Below are 17,857 nucleotides of genomic sequence, written 5' to 3' on the forward strand. Positions count from 1 at the left end.
ATTAAAAAAAAAAAAAAAAAAAGAGAAGAAAAATAAACGATTCGAGGAATAGAAGATAATTGTATGAAAAAATAAGATAAATGAAGTATTGGATAACGCAAAAAACGATTACGCCTAAGAGATAGGAAATTTCTGTGCCGTGTTTTCCTTGTATTTATAGGTTAATGTGCGCATAGTCCGTCTGAATCGTATCGCTCATTCGAAAGCAATCGAATTATATAGCTGTACTTATCGCGTACAAAACCTCTTATCGAATTTATCTATCCATAGTCGAGTTAATTAACGCGAGAAGTAAACATAATCGTCTTCTCCCTCGTGATCGATGGTTGCTCGCCATTCACTCGAAATGTAAATTGGCGTGATAACGTTCGAATCTTATTTTCGCCGATAAAAAAAACCCGATTGAACTACCACGAACGGCAAACATTTGCCGAGTTTCTCAATATTTCTGTTGAGGTCGTTCGACGACCGATCGCGATAAATATTTCGCGCTATCATCGATTCACCACGACTCTTTAGCGACACTCTGAAATCTAAATTTTGTTCGAAACTGTTGATCATTTACTACATATATTAGTATATTGTTCGAAACAGAGTTTAGTAATGGATTAATTTTGTTATTCGAACGGAATATTCATTCGTAATTAGTACCGAAGTAAATTACCACGTAAAGAGGACACTTTACATGTACGACGTTTACCGCGTAGTTTTCCTATTTGCATTTGAAATAGCGAGCTGTAAGATGAAAAAGCGACACGACCGAACGTGTAAAAAATCACGTTTTAACTCTTTCATAGATTATCGTTTAGTTACGAGATGAGTACGCAAGTTTTTCAACGATATTTTTAACACACTGTTTTAACGACGGTTCGGAGGTGAAGGATTTCTGCGCGTTTCTAACGAACGAGCAATGTTTCTTCGAGCTCGAGCTCGAAGAAAAGCCATCCACCCCCGCCCCTCTTAATTCGTTTCATTAAAATTTCAGTCGACCGAGATACATAGAAAGAGAGAAGTTCGTTTCGGGGGATGAATTCTGCAAATAGATTAATCGAAGCGAGAGAAAGAGGGAGGGTGAGAGCTGCAACGGTGGATGATTTACTTCGAGCCCCCTCTTCTGTACCAGTCCACCCCCGCATTGATAGCCAGCTCGCTTCCCGGTAAATAATGAATGCCGGGATATTATCGTGCAGACCGGGCGCCAGGGGCCAAGGAGGAAATGAAAGAAACGGCAATTCGAATACGACGAGGCTGCTATTTAACCTCTTGCACTGGAATGACGAAACCCACGCACATCCAGAATTTGTTGTCCCAAAATTGCCACATTTTCTCAGTTTTCACTATATTCAAGTAAAACAAAATAGGCAAAACAGATAATAAATTTATTACTTCTCTAATAATTTCTATCCGGTGATATCATAGCCATGAGTTTAAAAAGAAAGCGACGAATTATTGTATACGGTTTGGTTCATCACTCGTTGTGGTCCGCAATCACAGTTGGCCAGCGCAAGTGGTTAAAATTCCGGTAGCCGTGTTCGAAATCTTTTTCAACCTAGTTTCATTTACAATTTTTTTCAAAATCAATCTCGACGTCGTGAAATTTCATTTTTTAACAAAAGGGAGGGAAGCACTGAGGGTTCAATTGATATTTTCTCATCGTTCGTTCAATAGATTTTATAGTTCTAGAAAACCCAAACCTAGAAAAGGAATTGAAGTATTTACTTACAAGCAACTATAAAAATTATCCTCTGCGCAGAGAGTCGAAGAGCCATTTTTGTTGCCTCAATTTGTTTTCACACTCTCGAACGTCAAACAAACTCGCGCAGAGAAAAACAGAGAAAAAGGCAATAAAAGGGGAAGAACAAAGAGTGGGCGAGGCTGATGGTGCAAACGTTTCAATTTCGCGTCCCATTTCCATGGCGTTATTTCTTTCGATATACAAAACGCTCCGACACACGATCGGCAGGGACCAGTTATCGAAAGTGGCCTCGATAGGCGCGGCCACGATTTTAATTCCACGGCGATCGTGCGGCGATTAAACGTTTTCAGCGCCGGCCCGATTAGCGCGCTTCACGGATAAATAAAATGGAATTGAAGTGTTCACGATCGGAGATAATCGGCGTAACACGCTCGGAACGTGTAAAGAAGAGAGAGATGGATAAACAAAACGCGCTCTTCCATCGTTCGCGTCGCGTAAATTCCAGAGTCAGGAAATAATACCCGTTTTTGAAATAACAGTTAAATATAAATGCATAATTTTGGAAACCTCCCTTTGTTTGTCACTTTAATCTCTCGGGATCCATACTCCCTAATATTGCATTCGTTCCGTTTTGCATATGTAATGTGAAGTTTGCGTGATATAATCTTTTACAAAATAACGTATTTTCCAAAAAATTTGTATAACAAGTAACAATAAATAAATACGAAATAAATAATATTGTTTTATGTACTTAGATGTATGTTGTATATTTATTATAACGCATATACACATATATGTATCTGTACATAAGCGGATATTATTTTCCGGGTGGCTATGGTTATATACGGAGGTTCATGGAAATTATCACACAAGCAGTTGCCTGACGATTACATAATTGATACGCCACTTAGTTCACCGTGTATAACACGACGATAATACTTCTCTTCCTTTCCTTCTTTTTCAGCCATTAAGTCATCGGGACGAGAAAGTTCTTCGCGTCTAGAAGTCGTTTCGATCTTCGTTTTCTTTTTTTTCTTTTCATTTTTTCTTAAAAAAGAAGACTAACTTTTGTCCGCGAGATTAATGATACCACCATGGAAAACTCGACTGTCATCGTTGGTTGCTCATAACTCACGGAACCGGTAGAGAAAATCTTCTTTCTTCATCGTCATTTGCAACGCGATTAACTACTATATTTTCGTCACGCGTTGGCAGACGAAACATTCCACCGCCTTTCCATCGTATTAATTTAACGCGTCGAACATCGTCGCGATTCGAATGACGACAGCCATGTTTTGCCTACGCGGAGTGTCATGCAATTCGAAGCCTCGAGTCGAATATCGACTTTGTCTTCTCTAGTTGTTCGATTTATCAGGCACGAAAGATTCTCCATGCTTTTTTTATATTTTTCAATTTGGATGATTGATTTTAAAATTGTATCGAATTATTAAAAATATATCAGCACACTGATACATTAATGAAATATAAAATATAGTAATGTCCGTGCGATATTTTTATTTATTTATATATTTATATTAAGTTATTATTATAAATACATATATATATATATATATATATATATATATATATTTAAACTATAACTCAAGTTCAAGATCATACAGTGTGTTACTTGTCCCGAATGGGTTAATAAAGTGATTTGAAATTTAAAATAAAATCGCACTTTTATTCGAATAAAATATATGTATATATATATATATATATATATATTTTATTCGAATAAAAGTGCGATTTTATTTTNAAAATAAAATCGCACTTTTATTCGAATAAAATATATATATATATATATATATATACATATATTTTATTCGAATAAAAGTGCGATTTTATTTTAAATTTCAAATCACTTTATTAACCCATTCGGGACAAGTAACACACTGTATGATCTTGAACTTGAGTTATTAGTTATTAGTAAAGATAATATCGTTTTGAGGTGAAAAGAAGATTAAAAAAAAATTGTCTTTAAAATAATTCCTCGACTCGAATGGCTTGAAAACAACTCTGATACGATCGAACAATAATTATCGGGCAAGCTATTCGAATTTCAAGTGACCGCACCGTATCGTCTACCATACCGCGATCATTTAAAGAGAATTCGATCGTTGTTGGAAAGAGCCAGCGGGTAGAAGAGCGGCGTTGCTTCTGGCGCGATACGCATCGTCGATGTTAGCGGTTTGCGAAGCAGGAACGCGATGACTCAAGCACCGGCTAGATTTGCTCGCACGGCATGAATCGTTGCGCTCGTTAGGACGCTCGTAGGTTCGCGCGATACATCCGTGCCCGGTTGCGAAACACACACGGGCAAATTGGTGCACGTTTAAAAAGCGTGACGCTCGCAGGCAAGAGCCTCGCCGACTCGAAGAGTGTGTCGACTCTCGGCAAACTCACGACTCGCACCATCGCCACCGCCAGTCGACCGTGATCGATAAAACGAGCACGTTTTTCGTTTGTGCAACATAGTCGTGGTAACCAAACGAAATCACATCCGCGGATATTTATCGCCTAATTTCTCCCCTCCACTCCCCCTTTGGAATCGAGCTCTAACAATGTCTTGTGATTTTCGATAGATTCGATTCGACGAAATCCAGCTATGCTCCGGGTGAATTTAAAATGTTGTAAACTGGTATTATAGTTAGAATATTTTATATTATGTATGATACAAAATTCATGATATATAATTCATTACTATTATATACTATATAATATTATATTATATAGTATAATAGTATATATATTACTATTATATAGTATATGTATAATAGTAATATATATAATAATATATATTGTAAATTACTATTATATTACTATTACACATAGTATATATAATAGTAATATATATAATATATATAGTAATATATTATATATATGTATATTATAAATTACTATTATATTACAATTATATATATAATTCATTACGAGAAGTATATAGATCTTTATGAGTATATTACCAACAATCCTACAGATAGGTTCACCTTCTCGTTTTTAATATTCTTTCCTGCGAAATTGCACGAGATCGTCAAAAAGCGACATTTAATACACTTAAGGATGGATTTAACACATTAACTGAACAAGAAGTACAATAAAATATACATACAAAGTATACTAAAACATACAAACGTAATAAAACATGGCGTGTTTTACGCCCACGGTGCACGCCGGAGTCAGATTGTTTCGCGCGAAGTTCAAGGTTGAATTTCAAGCCGAATCTCGCCAGACTGCTCTGCTGCGATAACCTATAAATACCCGAGTGGAATCGCTGTGCGTTTAAAAAGTGTTCGATCCTGCGAACCGTGCGGTAATAATAGGACTATTGGTCGATAGTGTTGGATCACCGACGATTCGGTGAGCAGCACGAGATGAGAAATAAAACCGGGCGAACGTGTGTGTGTGTCCGCTCGGGGAACAAAAAGCAGATTGAGCGTCGCTAGTTAAGAGTCGAGGAAGAGAAAGTCAACGAACCAATGGCAGCCAGTCGCTGATTGAGCCTGAATGCCGGTGTTCTGGCTTTTATTAAGCGCAATCGTTCAGATTCGGTCCGTAACTCTCCCCCTTCTCTCTCTTTCTTTTCTCTGTCGACCGATTCGCGCGTGTCTCGCGCTTTTAACGAGCGTTTTACGAGCTTTTGTGTTCTCTCTCTCTCTCTCTCTCTCTCTTTCTCTCTCTCTCTCTTTCTCTCTCTTTCTCTGGTCCTGCACCTTTTGTCTGTTGGGAATGCAATACGCGAACAAAACGCAACCGCGTATAATGCTCTCCTACGCGGGCGCAATCTCGGCCTGATACACGCTCCGGATCAGACGCAGGACGCGTTCAACAGAATACCACGGGACGATCGTCGATTCTCATGTTTCTCTTCGCTGCTTCGTTTGCCAATCAGCGGGCTTTCGAATAGCTTTCTCTAGCTATTGGACGACCGGTGGTAATTTGCTGTTTGTCAGACGCGATTGTCTCTCACTCCGTCTCTCTTTTTTTTTTTTTTTTTTTGTGAGCGATATACTCTCGATTGCAAGAATACACGATCTGTGATTCACATCCGGGCGAAAATCATCATACGTCTGACGTACAATATCCTGCAACGAAGTCGTTCTCCGATAGAATCTTGCTCGTTATAGCATTTGTTAATTACGGATGTATTGCGTCCTCGGGCTATATATATATATATATATATATATGTCTCGAACTCGTAATATAGGAATGAAAAATTATTGATAATGGAACTGGGGGTCAGTGAACTCGAGAGTCAATTGAATTATCTTCTCGTTAATAGATTCACCTAAATGGAGCTCTGTTATAGTCACACGAAAAGTGTCACCGGTAGTCGACGAATTTGCTTAAAATATAGAAAATCAATAGCTACGTTTTAACTCGCAGGGGACATCGTATGAACTAGCCGGCTAGAAATAATAAAGCTGTTGTGCATGTGTCGTGAGATGTCGCGTGTAACAGAATTCTACAAAAAAAAAAAAAAAAAAAAAAGGTTACAACGAGCGTACGTGGAACGCAAAATACACGCAAGGAATATTAACTGACGCATCAAACGATGACGCATCAAAGCACCGAGCAAACAGAACACGTGAATTGACATTTGCTCAAAGCATCGGTTAGCATCGTAAATCTTTTTCTAGAATGAGAGATTATAATTAGATTCGCGTTCTGTTCTTGTCTGCGAAGCTGTTTAAAAAGATTTTCTCTCTCTCTCTTTCTCTCTCTCTCTCTCTCTCTGTTTCTTTTTATGTACATAGACGATCGTTAATTCCACGTTTTCTCTTTCCAATTTTCCAGTTCACCGTCGTTAATGAATTTTATCGTCTCGGTGGCCTGATCTTGACACAGTTTTCCTTCAGATTACATGTAGGAAAAATACTAATGTCGGAGGACGTTTCTATTTGAGATCGTGGATAAATAATTGATTCAATGTTTTTATAGATCTGTAGAAAGTAAGCAAATATACTATATGTGAAATATTCTAAACTCTATACTAATACTCTTCTTAATATTTGATAGGAAAAATAAGCTTCGTTTCTTTTTTTTTTTTTAAATGATCTTTATAAGCATACTGCAGATTTTTTTATAGAGGATGATTCAAATAAATGGAGCTTGGATAAAAAGATATTTTGTAGTTCTTGCGACTACAATAAATTTTCCACGATCTCGATATTTATCGGATAATATATATGGAACAAAAAATCGGACAGAAATCTTGGATTCCTTCTTACGAGATTATAAATTTGTATTGGAACAAGTGGAAGTCTCGATCGTGCAGACGTTTTCAATCGGCTTCGCAAGATCCTCGTGATACATACCACTCTCCAGTTAGATCACGAACACACTCGTGCAAATACATTAATGAAAGAATTATTACTTACGCTGCGAGCGGAATGCGGTTTTACCAGTGTCTTTTAAAGTCTAAAGGTATAAGTTCCGTGTGATTCATGCACCACAACTGCACTTGGCTCTAAGAGAATTGATAAGCGTTCTGGGAAAATTATATCCACCGTGTTTGATTAATCGGGTCTGAAAAATTAAATTTCGAATTTTAAATTTAATTCATTTTTATTTAAAAATCTAAAATTAGATGTTTCAAGTTCCCGTAATTGAGATAAATTAGTCTTGAAACTTTCGGGGACCATAAATAATTTAAGAGTCAACTTGCTTAATTTTGAAATTTCTATTTTAATTGACTTTTGTTATTAATCTCTGTCACAGTGCTTCAATCTTGGTTGTCCAACATTAAAAATATCATTTGTAATATTGAATAATTATGTATGACTCAATATACATACTATTAACTCGTTAAAATTTAAAACTAGCAACACGAACATCTTCCACGCATCGGAAACGATTGAATTTACATTTCCATGAACGCAACTAATTCTCCCCGCGAACGTATAAATAGACTCGGTCTAACAATCGTATATCGTCAGGAAAGTTGCTAAGGCGAGAGTGTACAGCCGCAGCCTGTGTGCTTTCTCCTCGGACGTCGGGTGTCGAATGCGTTTTCGCGCGGGCGCCGATGTGACGACGAACGCGAAAATAGAAGTTGGAGTATCGCGTTTCGAGCTCTCTCGGTGACCGGCAAACACGCGGAGTGTGACGAAGGAAACACCAAACACGAACCGATAGTGACTAGGCATCTAGGAGTCCAATATACGCGTCATTTCGAAAGTTATGCTTCGTCAAATCGCAAACCTCCGACGTGTAACGAAAGTCATGCAACGAATGTAACGACCGATGATTCGACGAGTCTAGTTGCACGATATGCTCGGATCCCATTCTCTGACGACAATGGATCGACAAACGACAAATTGATTGGCAGTATTTATTGAAGTAGGTATCTTATGCTCCGCAGAGGAACATGCAGTCGACCTCGATGCCGTGGAACACGTTCATCCCGCTGCCACCGCCAGGAAGCAGGACGCACGCGGCGCCGCATTCCGGAATGACGGCGCATGTAGGCCATCATCATCCGGGGCCAGGTGCGGCAGCAGCGCATCCAGTCACCGTGGCGCAGCAACAACAACGCGAGCGCGAGGAGAGAGAACGCGAGGCCAGGGAACGAGACGCGAGGGAACAACGACAACGTGAAACCGAGAACTTGGGGATAAGGGAACACCTGGCTGCAGCCGAGAGACTGCACCGGCAGGCCGAAGCCAGGGATCACGTCGCGGCGCAGCAGAGAGCCGCTTATTATGCAGCGACCGCGCCTCCGACTCAACAGGTACGTTATACCACCTCGTGTGGTCGTAACACGCAACGATCGAAAGAGAACGAGAACCAGGAGAGAACGAGCGCGTTATTTGACGATATTTGACGTGCCTGTTTCTCCTGGTCCATCACTCTCTTTTTTTACAGGGATATCGCCAGCACGTTAATGCCAGTGGTTTTGTTTGACACAGGTGTCTCGGCCGTCGAGCGTACCTGGCAAAGTCGATTATCCACCACCACCGGCGCACTCGAGGACCTCGAAGTCGTCGCTTCCCGTCAGCAGTCTTCACGAGAAACCACCACCGGTGGTAGGGCCGTCGCACAGTTCTCTGCCAAAGGTGGAGCCGAACGTCGGCCTGTTCAGTTACTCGACATACCAGCCACAGTCGTCGTACATGCACGATATAAAGGTGAAGAGCGACGTGGGGCAGCCGCACAAGTCGCTGCCGAGTAAAAGTGGTTTGGCAGGGGGTCTCGAACGGGATCATCACGGTCGAGAGGTTCTTCAAAATCCACCATCGTTGCTGCCTGATCACAAGAGTTCGGTGATAGTGAAGAACGAAGGTCGGGAGCTTCCGAAAGCGCCGACGTCGCAGCAACACTCGCCGAGTCCGAAGATTATACCGTATTTAGGCGTGCAGTCGGTGCCTCCGCAGCACAAGCCGTACGAGTATCGAAGCCCGACGCAGAGTCCGCATCATCTACACCACTTGGACGGGCTACAAGCGACGAAGAGCATACCTCAGAGTCACCACCGGAGCAGTAGCGGGTCCACAACCACCACACAGTTACCCAGTCCGCACGGACATCCGCCGCATTCGCACAATCGACAGTCACCGCACGCTCAGCATCCTCATCAACCACCACATCCATCGCCACCCGAACCACGTTATCTCACTAGGCCGGAACCTGGTCTACCTTACGCTACTGCCAAGTCCTCGTATCCGTATCCACATCCACATCCGCCCACGGCCTCGCCGACTTCGCACTACGCCGCGCCACCGGCAGGTTCTAAGCCGAAAGTTAGCAGTCCAGCGCCGCCTCACATCTACGGAAAACCGAATTCCGGCATCATGACCGGAACGCCGGTCTGCAGAGCGTCTGAGCCGGCGGTCGCCGCCCCGATACCTCTCACCTCGAAGGCCGGTAGCTCGCCTTACCAGCAAGTGCCTCACCATCACGGGGCGCCGCCTCCACCTCTGCCTCCACCCGCGCACAGTAGATCCGTCTACGACCCTAGGGGTTATACTGGCTCGATGCCCGCCGCCAAGTTGCCACCGCCGCCCCTTCACGGTTCACCGCCGACCGCGGCTTCGGCGCCTTTGTCCAGACCGATCGCGCATCCGGCGCATCACACCAGCCCTCACCAGCAACCCGGTCAAACGGTGCAACACGCGCAACCGCAGATCAACACATCTTTCCAAACGCAGCCGCTGGATCTCGGAGTGGAGAGAACAGGCTCGCCGAAGAGGAAGGCCCCAACCCCGTCGTTAACCGAGAATTCCGGCCAACCGGTTTCCCTCGAGGTGTGCAAGAAACGCAGGACCGAGGAACCGCAACCGTTGTCGTTGCAATGCGTTGGACCACCGATTCTCGCGAGAGTGAGCGAGCCGAGCCCGTTGATCGCCTCGGCAGCTACCTCGATAACCACCGTGGTCAACACCACGGTCGCTTTACTGGCCCAATCCAACACTCAAACGACGCAGGAACGCACCGTGACAGCGGTGAGTCCAACGCCGCGAACTGCCAGCGGCGATGGTTCTATCAGACCAGCCAGCACGGGCAGCGTCAGCTCGTTGAATCCGACGATGAGCGCAGCGCCAAGTCCTGCGCCTATTCCCAGTCCAGCGCCATCCACGGCGCCCAGTCCAGCACCTAGTGCTCCTGGCACGCCAGCAAAGGCGAATCCTAGCACGGTGGACAGCGAGAAATCTAACAGTCCAGCGCCCAGACCACCTAGCAGTACCAGTTATCCCGTTCACAAGCTGAAAAAGGCTTGGCTTCAAAGGCATTCCGGCGAAGATGGGACCGAGGACACCACCGGCGTCGTAGGCAGCGGCACATGCGTCACATTGCCTATGAACATTTCCCAGGCACCGTCGCAGTCGCTAAATAACAAAGAACGTGACACCTCTTCGAACGTCTCTAGCAATACGACTACCACGTGTTTGCCCAGCGCCGTCAACTCGATTCATAATATCGGCAGTATGGCGGTGAACAGCATCAACAAGAGCAAGGTCACTGCCAAAAGTAGCCGAAAATCGGCGAACAAAGAATCGTTGAACGGACACGCAACGGACACGAAAACGCTACAAGAAGACTCGTCCAGCAGCGACCCAGAAAGAAAGTCGCCGCCTAAAAGGAAGCCACCCAAGGTATCTATATGGATCGTATCTAACTATATAGTTAAATTTCTAGAATCGTATTCGCTCGTTTCGTTTCGTAGTGTGAGTCATCGTAGCATCTTTTACATTATTCTTGCATGCTTCTCTGAAATAGATGGCGTTTCGAACACGATTGTCATGTCTTTTCTTTTATTCATGTCTATCTGCTCTTTTTCTGGTTGTACGTAGATTCTCGAGTAACATCACGAGTAACGGTGTTTGATCGTTATTGCGCAATTAGTTCGAAGCATTTACTTACTGCGAGACTACTACGTTCAGTACAAAGTTTCTCACGTTTGAACTTCCCGCCGCGTGCGCCGCCATTTTGACAACACTACCTAACACGAGCCACAAGTAGAAAGTAAGTGGCCTCGAACAGTGCGATTAAATGTGTTTTCGCGCAAGTTTTCCGCATTTCGGCACGGATATATGTGTCATACGAATTATCGATCGTGGGATATGCACATGTACCAGTGGATAAAAATGGTAAAGCATGAAATTGGTTACGTTCGACGTATATTCGCGAGCAAGGAGATCTAACCTCAAAATTCAATTGTTTAGGTTCTCTCGCACTTGCACGTTACTCTATAATTCAATTCCGTTATTCATAAAAGAAAAGCAAAAATATTAATTGTTGGCTATTGGCTTTTTCTTCTTTTCTTTCAACTAGACCCTTTAATTTGAAATTATCCGAATAGATTGCATGTGGCGTGTTCGATGTGTTAAATTGGCGTGCTTGCGGTAGGAAGCCACACAGTAGAAACGAACGGCATAAAGAACGATGCGCGTTCGAAGTTCTTCGTAGTTTTCCTTCTTTTCTTTTCTTTCCTTTCTTTTTCTTTTTTTTTTTTTTTTGTCAGTAGTTTCGGCAAGAGCATGAACTTCCTGACTACTTAATAATCTGTGCCCTGTGGTAGGTAAAACGAAAGAAGGGCGCAGCACGGAGGCAGCAAACGACTGCGGAAGATCAGCGGAGGCGAAAAGAAGATAAACAAGGCGGAGGAACTGGCGTAGGCAGTGAGTCTAGTAACGAGAGCGAGGCTGGCTCTGCCAGCGACACCAGCGAACAGTTGGGCTCCATTCAACCCGCGTCGAGGGTGCGGCATACCACGGCCAATTCCAACAATTCCTCGGGAAACGGTTAGTTGACGTAGCTTCTTGTAAATGGACTTCCCATCAGGTGAACTAACTATTCACTTGCAGGGTAAGTGATCCGCGTTCCATGGTCATACACTTACTCCATCTCCGTGTAGAGCTGTGCGAGAACTTGAGAAATTAAGGAATAAATCTTCTCAAATGCAATTGTTTGAAGTTCCTTTTGGTAGTTGCAATGCAAATTCGATGGAATTAAATAGAAATTTTCTTTATGGGTTAACCCCAAAAGATTTTTACTTGTTTGGTCCTTTCTTAAACTTCCTGATACTCTTTAGATTCGCCAAGCTCTTAGAACCTTTGTTATCCGGTTTCACACACTTACCCTGTTTCGGTATGAAGCGACATTTCCTTCATGTATTGATTAATTGTTAGGAGAGTAAAGATGATGACAAACAAAAGATTGATATGCACATCCGTGAAAATGCAAATAACATAATGAGCTTTTTAACTCTGAATTAAATTGTTTGTGCCATAAGTGACCAGATGAAATATTGTTCGTTGTTACTTAAGTAGATTGTATTATTTGTTCAACAGGAAACAACAAGGAGCCCAGGAAACGGGGTAGGAGACCAAAGACTACGAAAGGTAACGAATTGGGCGGGGAAGATCAGCAACCTCGTCAGAAGAAAGAACGTAGAGATGATAGCGCCAGTGGTGGTAACAATGGGCCAGGTGGAAGCGGTGGCAGGGGTGATCCCTTTCGTAGACCCCCGATATCGCAATTAAAAAAAACTGGCGACAGTTGGTTGCAAGACGGCGCTTGCTTCGAAGTAGCTCCGAAGTTGGCTAAATGTCGTGAGTGCAGATGGACACCACACCAGCGTTCGAAAAATCTTCCTCAAAATATTTTCTGCAGATTTTATGCATTCCGTAGATTACGGTATACAAAAAATGGACAGTTGGCTATAGCAGGATTTAGCGACCCCCATAAGGACGCGTCTGAGGTAAATATTATGAATGTTTACGTCTTTCGTCAACGCTAGAACTATCAGAAATTACAAAAATATATTTAATGTACATTAATTATTTAAATCACAAAAAGATATATATAAGTAAAAGCTTGCATTGTTTATTTCATTTCCTTTCAAACTTTTTTCTTATTTCTTGTTCACTTTTAACATTTTATTTAATATTTTAATAATTGGGGTAATTATAATGCAGTAACAATAACCATTTTGTTTCTGTGTTACAGGTAGATCTCCGATTATGGTTACCAGGAAAAGAGAGTTCGGACTCGAAGAAGGACGAGAAGCCCGATAAGAACGACAAAGAAAAAAGCGACAAAGAAGATCTAGATTTGGAAATGGCTCACAGGCTACTTCGCCAGGTCGGAGATCAGTTCTGTGATCTATTGCATCAAGAAAAGGATGCTCTTCAACAGCACATGGCAGAAGGTAAATTTTTGATATTGAATTTTCAACATTTTGGCAACTCGGATGTATTCCAAGATACAAAAACTTTATATCAATGTTTATATATACTTTATGCATGTTTCATGATATCGATGTTACCTACTTTTGTAAGATACTGTTAAGAATAAATTTTAAGGAAGAAATGGAGTATAGCATGAAATTTGATTAGCGTTTCTTTTCATTTTTATCAATTATGTACATCATAAATTTTCGTAAGCATGTAATTACATGTAAGCAAAGTTGCTTCGTATATTTCCTTTGTTCGCATGATTTAACGCTTTGCGTATCGATTGTTTCTTCACCTTGACAGCAAGTTCGGGACTTGTAGACGGAACAGTCGCCTGGAAGAGAGTGGTGCAAGGCGTTCGTGAGATGTGCGATGTCTGTGAGACGACCCTGTTCAACTATCATTGGGCTTGCGGAAAATGTGGCTTCGTCGTGTGCATCGATTGTTACAAGGTAAATAAGATGATAAATTTTGTCTTTGTGACTTTGTTCACTCGCAAAATATGATGATAAATAATCCCTTGAAATACACGTGATATTAATAAAATATTGAGCTTTTTAACACTGACGCATATAAAGCGTTGTATTAGGCATCTGAATTTTTCTTCACGGTGATCTTACAAATTATAAAAAACATTATTAGGGACGCAAGAATGGCACGATTAAGATCTGGGGAGAGAGCGGCAAGGACAGAGACGATTTTTCGTGGCTTTTGTGCACAAATAGGCAGGTGCACGAACCCGAACGACTTATGCTCACGCAAATCATCGCCGGCGACAGCCTGATACGTCTCGGCCAACGACTACACGAATGCCGCGTAGAATGGGGCATACCGCAACACTGTGGCTGCTCGCTTGTTGTTCAAGCATCGCCAAACGAGTATCTACGGAACATGATCAAAGGTGACTCGGTACCGGTTCTGAACGGCAACGTCAAGCAGGAAGTGAAAGAAGAGAAGAAAGTGAACGAGTCGAACGGATCGTCGGAGAACAAAACAAACGGCGAGGACAAAAACTCTCCGCTGAACTGGCTGGCGGACGTAGCGCTGCAGAATCAGGATAAAAATGAGAGTGGTTCTAGCTCGGATTCCGATGAAGATCGTGATGGTAATTACTCGACCTTGAGGGAATTGCTTATCCGACCGTCCCACAAGTCAAACGGCAGCGGTTCTAGATCGAATTCACCGACGAACAACTCCGGCAACGTCAACGTTGCCGCCGGGAACAACGCGCAAAACAACGTCACGAAATCTAGTAAAAAGTCAAAGATGGATACATTGGACGAGGTTATATCGAGCGTGATCGAGCACAGCGTGAAGAAGGAGAGGGAAGGTGAATTGGACGATGAGAAACCGAGGGAATTGAAGCACTTCGTCAGAAGATACAAATGGACGCAGAAGGGACGGGAACCGTTGCCCATTCGAATCATGACGCTTACGGAGAGTAAAAGTCTTTACCCGGATGTGCCGCACTCGTGGCTCTGCGACGGGAAATTGCTGAGGTTAAACGACCCGAACAATCCAAACAATTACAGAATATTCCAAGATCAGTGGAAACGCGGGCAGCCGGTCATCGTGTCGGATGTTGCGAAATCATTGGACATGAATCTGTGGCATCCGGACTCGTTCGCCCGAGACTTCGGCGACGAGAAGAACGACTTGATCAACTGTATGACCGGGAATTTGGTGCCGAATCAACCGATGCGTAAATTCTGGGAAGGATTCGAACATTTCTCCAAGAGACTGAAGGACGAGAGAGGAAATCCAATGTTGCTGAAGCTGAAAGACTGGCCGCCTGGTGAAGATTTCGCAGAGTTATTGCCATCGAGGTTCGCGGATCTGATGAAAGTTTTGCCGTTGTCGGAATACACCCATCGGAACGGAAGATTGAATTTGGCCAGTCGTTTGCCGGACTGCTTCGTGAGACCAGATTTGGGACCCAAAATGTACAACGCTTATGGATCGGCCCTTCATCCTAACAAGGGAACAACTAACCTTCATCTAGATATATCTGACGCAGTGAATGTCATGGTTTACGTAGGAATACCGAAGGATGCCGATAACGACGAACATGTTAAAGGTATTTGTTGTCACTTTATTTTCTTTGCGGAGTAAAATTACGTTTCGAAAAATTCACAATTTTGATTTGTATTAACATTGCAGAAGCACTGCGAGCGATAGATGAAGCCGGCTGTGACATTCTGACACGCCGACGCGTTCGCGAACGCGGAGAAGCACCAGGCGCGTTGTGGCACATCTATGCAGCGCGAGATGCCGATAAAATCAGGGATCTCTTGAACGCAGTTGCTTTGGAACGCGGTGCCCGTTTGGAACCGCATCACGATCCAATTCACGATCAGAGCTGTTACCTCGATGGACCTTTGCGAGAACGATTGTATCGCGAATACGGCGTTGAAGGGTAGGCATTGCAAATCATTTGCTGATTTTTACGTCATTCGTATCTGTTTAGCACTTGTGCAGAAACAAAAACTCGTCTCTCCTGTTACAGGTATGCTATCGTACAGTGCCTAGGCGATGCAGTATTCGTACCAGCTGGCGCGCCGCATCAAGTCCGCAATCTTCACAACTGTATAAAGGTGGCGGAAGATTTCGTATCTCCGGAGAACGTGTCGCATTGCTTCCATTTAACGCAAGAATTCCGTGCGCTATCCGACACACACACAAACCACGAGGACAAATTGCAAATTAAGAATATAATCTATCATGCGGTGAAGGATTCTTTGGCCGTGTTGAGCAACGTGAAGGAAGAGACACTTGCCAAGGTGAAGTCGAATAATGAGATGAAGAAGGAGGAGACGTAGCCCTAGGCCCCCTGTCGCGGTCGCAAGAGCCGTTGGTCGTTGTTTGACTAAAGTCTCGCTGTACCAGTGAGTGTGCAAATCTGTTATCCGGTCCGTGTATCGGTCCCCCGAGTAGCATATGTCCCGGGATCCGATTCGAGACGACAGGAGGATTAATTCTAAGATGCTCCGGAAACAAAAAAGAAAAAAACAAAAAAACAAAAAAAAAAAAAGGAAAGAAAGAAAGAAACCTGTATCGAGGTGCAAGAATTTGTTGTGATATTTAATGAGTAACTCAAGTTTGATTTTTGTCGATATTGGCTGAGCCAATGAGATTATTCGTTGTTTCATTTGAATTTCCTTTTTACGCATACTTTTTTCCTTTCTCTCGAGCTACGTGCTCGCGGACATGAAGCCCGCGAGTTTTTCTTTTCATTGAGGTTTCATGGAGTCGGTGACGCGAAACCCTTGCACGCGCGTACGCCGCGTCCGTTATCATTGTGATACCAGGAGGAGGACTTTGGATCATGCATTATTTGTAATTACTTATATCGTGCCTGTATTCAATACATACTGTCTATATTATATAAATGTAGATAATGGATTATTGTGTAATGAATTCTTACTAGTAACTACGAAAAAGAAAAAAAAAAAAGGATCGTCTAGAGGTACCTTTGTGCAATTAGATGTCGATTAAATTTGTTAGCTGGATCAGTGATGTACTTGTCGATCCACGTTATGTGCTCTCGTGATCTGGTGCTTTTCGATATCGATTTAACGGAAGCAAAAAGGAAAAAAAAAAATGGTAAAGCGCTTTGCCAAATGGCCGATATATATTTCTCGCCATCGTTCTTGTGTTTCGCGTGGCACACGAGCATTAGAGGAGAAAACACTGCCTAAGCTGTTTGCGTCGATCTGTTTTATGGATTAAGGTGACTCGATCATCGCTCGTTAACGCGTACTACACGTGATAAATCGCAGTTCGACTTCCTCGGGTACATACGTTTATCAGTTTGTCTTTCTTCTTCGAAACATATATCGGCTATACGGAGCAAAGTTTCGTTCGAAGGTTTGTATGTGACCATCGTCGTTTAAAGTAAGGCATCAGAACAAAAATAACAAGAGAAAATAATGGCTGAAACAAAAACAATGGCTGAATCTTTCGATACTATGTTCGCGGGGATACGAGATATCGACGAGATATAGATTCGATTGAATTTATTGTTTTTTATAGATCGGATTTAACGTTATGTGACCCAGTAATGACCCAGTAAAAATTAAAAGTAAGATGAAAACAAGAGGTAAAGGGGAAAAGAAAAGAACGAAAAAGAGAAGTAAAAAGAATTTGTTATTTTTGTCGAATCACGCGAAACCGTCTATCAGCGATAGAGCAGCGATATTCTAATTGTATTATAACTAATATCGATAAACTAATGGTAACATTATTTAATGCAAAGTAATACAAAGCTGTAAACGATTTTCGAAGTGCCAATGTTGAACGACGTGGACATTCTCACGTGTTTACACGTTGTGTATCGTACGCGTATAGGTAGGCAAGAAAAAGAAGAGACGGGGAAAAAAGGAAGAATTACAGATTAGTCATGCAGAATTCACAGATGAGAGGCCGAGTTCCTATCATTCAACTTTTCTCGTATAGAACAAACCGCTGCTATTCACACGATATG

At 42.7% G+C, this 17,857-nt stretch overlaps 1 protein-coding gene and 1 non-coding gene across 2 annotated transcripts in view; both read left to right on the plus strand.

Moving 5' to 3' along the window:
* LOC122535931 (probable JmjC domain-containing histone demethylation protein 2C) overlaps positions 1–17,743 on the plus strand; it is a 154,451-nt gene extending 136,708 nt beyond the window's left edge. The window contains exons 4-12 of the mRNA XM_043667861.1: positions 8,061–8,429; positions 8,608–10,791; positions 11,718–11,940; positions 12,490–12,899; positions 13,148–13,349; positions 13,678–13,826; positions 14,017–15,451; positions 15,535–15,790; positions 15,881–17,743. Of these exons, the coding sequence (XP_043523796.1) occupies positions 8,061–8,429; positions 8,608–10,791; positions 11,718–11,940; positions 12,490–12,899; positions 13,148–13,349; positions 13,678–13,826; positions 14,017–15,451; positions 15,535–15,790; positions 15,881–16,193 (5,541 nt within the window). The 3' untranslated portion in view covers positions 16,194–17,743. The remainder of the gene's footprint in view (positions 1–8,060; positions 8,430–8,607; positions 10,792–11,717; positions 11,941–12,489; positions 12,900–13,147; positions 13,350–13,677; positions 13,827–14,016; positions 15,452–15,534; positions 15,791–15,880) is intronic.
* Positions 13,868–13,947, plus strand: LOC122535982. Its single transcript, XR_006308308.1, has one exon. It is a non-coding gene; the product is annotated as a small nucleolar RNA SNORD36 (small nucleolar RNA).
* Positions 17,744–17,857: the final 114 nt, after the last annotated feature.

This window comes from Frieseomelitta varia, unplaced genomic scaffold (genome assembly GCF_011392965.1).
Source record: "Frieseomelitta varia isolate USP_RPSP 00005682 unplaced genomic scaffold, Fvar_1.2 scaffold_790, whole genome shotgun sequence".
NCBI classification, from domain to species: Eukaryota; Metazoa; Arthropoda; class Insecta; order Hymenoptera; family Apidae; genus Frieseomelitta; species Frieseomelitta varia.